The sequence below is a fragment of the Nicotiana tomentosiformis genome, chromosome 6, assembly GCF_000390325.3.
Source record: "Nicotiana tomentosiformis chromosome 6, ASM39032v3, whole genome shotgun sequence".
NCBI classification, from domain to species: Eukaryota; Viridiplantae; Streptophyta; class Magnoliopsida; order Solanales; family Solanaceae; genus Nicotiana; species Nicotiana tomentosiformis.
The window spans coordinates 53,819,883-53,824,160 of record NC_090817.1 but is presented as its reverse complement, the minus strand read 5'-3'; the positions used below and the strand labels follow the sequence as shown (position 1 = coordinate 53,824,160).

At 38.7% G+C, this 4,278-nt stretch overlaps 1 protein-coding gene across 1 annotated transcript; it reads right to left on the bottom strand.

Annotated features, from left to right (window-relative positions):
• Positions 1-2,859: 2,859 nt before the first annotated feature.
• On the bottom strand, positions 2,860-3,303 carry LOC138894007 (uncharacterized). Its single transcript, XM_070178680.1, has one exon. It carries the CDS (start codon positions 3,301-3,303, stop codon positions 2,860-2,862), a length of 444 nt encoding a protein of 147 aa, XP_070034781.1.
• Between the last annotated feature and the right edge of the window lie 975 nt (positions 3,304-4,278).

Here is a 4,278-nt window from a genome sequence, read left to right as displayed (position 1 = left end):
ACATACACAAATAGCGTACCAAAACTAATAATAGCCCCGTATCAAGTAGAGCACACCAACTCTCACTGATCAAGGATCCTAAAAAGGGGGACCGTCAGCCTGTCTACCTGCACCTGTGGGCATGAAACGCAGGCCCCAGGAAATAGGGGCATCGGTACGAATAATATACCGAGTATGTAAGGCATAAAATTAGTACATAAAAGACATAAAAGAAACATGGGGTAAAGGAATTCGCGTGTAAGTCTAAATAACTTTGTGAATCCCGAAATATTTATAAATTCATGCATATGTGTATAAATGTCATATCATGCGTAGTTATATGTGTACACAACATAATCAAGCCTCTGAGGGCATCCCATCATATCATTTCGGCCTCTGTGGGCGAAATCATCAACGTATACCAACTGATCAGATGGTGGTGCGTAACTAACGTCATCTGGTCATAGGTCAGTGTACATGTATAAATAAATGAAATGCATAAAAAGTAACTTAATAAGATTTCTAGGAATGTCATAAGATCAATATTCTTCCGGATAAATTTTATCAACCACATATTTTTCTAAGACCCATGAATAAAAGATATAATAATAAGACACATGGGAATTCAAGAACATAGGCACCACTAGTGCTTCTATGAATAGAGACATTTATGAAAGTTGTGCGTTTGCTCATTTCGTTTGTATCATATGGATCATTCCAAAAGGAAAGAAAGGATCTCCTTAACATACCTTACTTGACGAATTTATCAAACACTTTTACTTGAGCTTGCCAAGAACAACTTTTGCTCCTTCTAAATCTTTGAACAAGAACTAAGCACTTCTTATGATCATGGCATACTTCATGTTGTTGAACATATGGAGTATCATGTGTGTACATTTTTGGCTATGTTCTAAAGTAAGAGAATCTCCAACAATAGAAGGAAAGATTTCAACATCCTTTCTATATCTCAAATTGTCAAAGAAGAATAACGTGAGGGCTTAAGGGATATGCCTTGCATTTTCACGTGTAAACAAGGCACATCAAGTGCTATGACTCATCTATGCACATTGGTGCCACCCTTGGCCAACTTAATGCCATGTGGCAGCCCATTAAAAATCCTTATCCACTTAATCCTATTTAATACCATAATTATTTTCTTATTTTCCCACATTATTCCCATAATTAATCAATATTCACATAATTAATTCTAGCACACAATTTACTTAAATACTAATACACTTCATATACCTTACTATCATGGTCATGTAGTACCTTGTATGACACTAGTCCATAAATACGGGGTATTATCGCTTGGACCGTATTTTATCCCAAATTGACAAACTATAACGAATACTCATTCTTTGATTTGTTTACCCTCTAATCTTCACGGAACTCACTTATCACTTGTTATAAATAACATAAATACTTATAACCTCAAAAATAATCTCATTCCCGAGCTTACGTCAATTAATTTATGACGAACCTTTAATGTACGAAATGCGGAATGTAACATCCTTCGCCCCTTAGAAACATTCATCCTCAAATATTTAACTCCCCAGGACCTATATAAATTTTTGGCAGAGTCGCCTTTGTAACAGTACTACTACCAACCCTTCCTGTAGAAAACTCAATAATTCAATGCCACATAGGGCCACAATCATCAATAACGACAATATCCTCACACGACCAATGATAATAACTAACACAAGAATCCATATACGAACCTTAAGGTTGTGATGTCTTAGTCGGAACCTCCTCTAGAAGAGGAAACAAGTGAGGATACCTAGACTTTATGTCTTTTTCGGCTTCCCAAGTCATTTCTTCCACATTATTGTTTCTCCAAAGTACTTTCACCGAAGCTACGTCTTTAGTCCTCAATCTCCGAACTTTTCTATCTACTATAGCAATGGGAGCTTCCTCGTATGATAACTGCTCTGTGACCTGAACATCATTAATTGGCATGATTCTAGAAGGATCTCCGATACATTTACAGAGCATAGACACATGAAAGACTGGATGTACAAACTCCAAATCAGAAGGCAAGTCTAACTCATATGCTACCTAGCCTACTTTACATATGATCTTATATGGTCCAATATACCGAGGTCTAAGTTTTCCTTTCTTACCGAACCACATAATGCCTTTCATCGGTGATACCTTTAGGAATACCCAGTTGTCGACCTGAAACTCTAAGTCTCGTCGTCTATTATCCGCATAAGACTTCTGACGGCTTTGAGATGCTAATAGCCTTTCCTGTATAAGCTTAATCTTCTCGATTGTCTGTTGTACCAGCCCTTGTCCTACTAACTTAGTTTCCCAAACATCGAACCATCCGATAGGCGACCTACAGTTTCGTCCGTAAAGAGCTTCGTATGGAGCCATCTGAATACTGGAATGATAGCTATTATTATACGCAAACTCAATAAGTGGCAGATGATCATCCCGGCTACCCTTGAAGTCTATCACATAAGCCCGTAACATATCCTCAAGTGTCTTAATAGTACACTCAGCCAGTCCGTCTGTCTGGGGATGAAATGATGTACTAAGACTTACCTGAGTCCCTAATCATTTTTGGAAGGACCTCCAAAAATTAGCTGTAAATTGAGCTCCTCTATCCGAGATAATAGATATAGGGATACCATGAAGTCATACTATCTCCTTAATGTAAAGCCTTGCATAATCCTCTACAGAATATGTAGTCCTAACAGGCAGAAAATGGGCTGATTTTGTAAGTCTATTAATAATCACCCACATAGAATCGAACTTACGCTGGGTACGAGGTAAGCCTATGATGAAATCCATATTAATTACTTCTCATTTCAAAGTCGGAATCTCTATAGACTACAATAATCCACTGGGTTTTTGATGCTCAATCTTAACCTACTGGCAGTTAGGGCACTGAGCAACAAACTCCACTATATCCTTTTTCATTTGGTCCCACCAATATATTTCCCTGATATCATGATACATCTTTGTTGCTCCTAGATGGACAGAATAACAAGAATAGTGAGTCTCTCCCATAACTTGTCGGTGCAGCCCTATAACATTAGGGACACATAATCGTCCTCGATATCTAAGGACTCCATCTCCTATAATCTTAAATGGTGTCTTCTCCTTCTGAGGGGTTGTATCCCTGTAATAAGCTAACACATGATCCTCGTACTGGCATTCCTTCACTTCAGTTACTAAAGAGGATGTTGCCGTGTCCTGAATAGTAACTCTAGTATCACCTGAGTCAAGTAATCGAACTCCAAGACTAGCTAGCTGATAAATCTCATGGGCTATCCCCCTCTTCTCTGGCTGAAAATATGATAGGCTACCCATAGATCTACGGCTGAGGGCATTGACTACTACATTCGCCTTCCCTGGATGGTATAAAATATCAACGCCCTAGTCTTTCAGTAGCTCCAACCATCTCCTTTGACGTAAGTTCAATTCCTTTTCCTTTAAGATATACTAAAGGATTTTATGATCCATATAGATATCAACATGAATGCCATACAAATAGTGCCTCCACATCTTTAGTGCATGAATCACCGCGACTGACTCTAGATCGTGGGTCAGGTAATTCTTCTCATGCTTTATTAGTTGTCTAGAAGCATAAGCTACGACCTTACCATGCTGCATCAGTACATAACCCAATCAGATGCCCAAAGCGTCACAATAGATAGCTTAACCATCGGTTCCCTCTAGGAGTGTTAGAACCGGTGCTGAAGTTAGTATGTCCTTTAATGCCTGGAATCTCCATTCGCAAGCATCGGTCCACTGCAACTTAGCTCCCTTCTGAGTCAACTTTGTCAATGGTGCTGAAAGAGAAGAAAATCCCTCTACAAATCTCCTATAATAAGCTACCAAACCGAGAAATCTCTGAGCCTCTGTCGGTATCGTAAGTCTAGAATCCAAGTCTTTACTGCCTCAATCATTTGTGTATCAACCTGGATACCTTAACCTGAATAATATGCCCAAGGAAAGCTACATAATTCAACCAGAATTCATATTTAGAGAATTTTCCATACAACTTCCCTTTTGTAGAACTCTGATCATAGTACGCAAATGATCTACATGCTCAGTCTCTAAACGAGAATACACCAATATATCATCAATAAATACAATCACGAACAGATCTAGAAAATGTCTGAACACACAGTTCATCAAGTCCGTGAATACTGTTGGGACATTGCTCAAACTGAATGATATAACACGAAACTCAAAGTGCCCGTATCTGGTCCTGAATGTTGTCTTCGGAATATCTTTCTCCTCAACCCTTACCTGATGGTACCCAGACCTCAAGTCTATCTT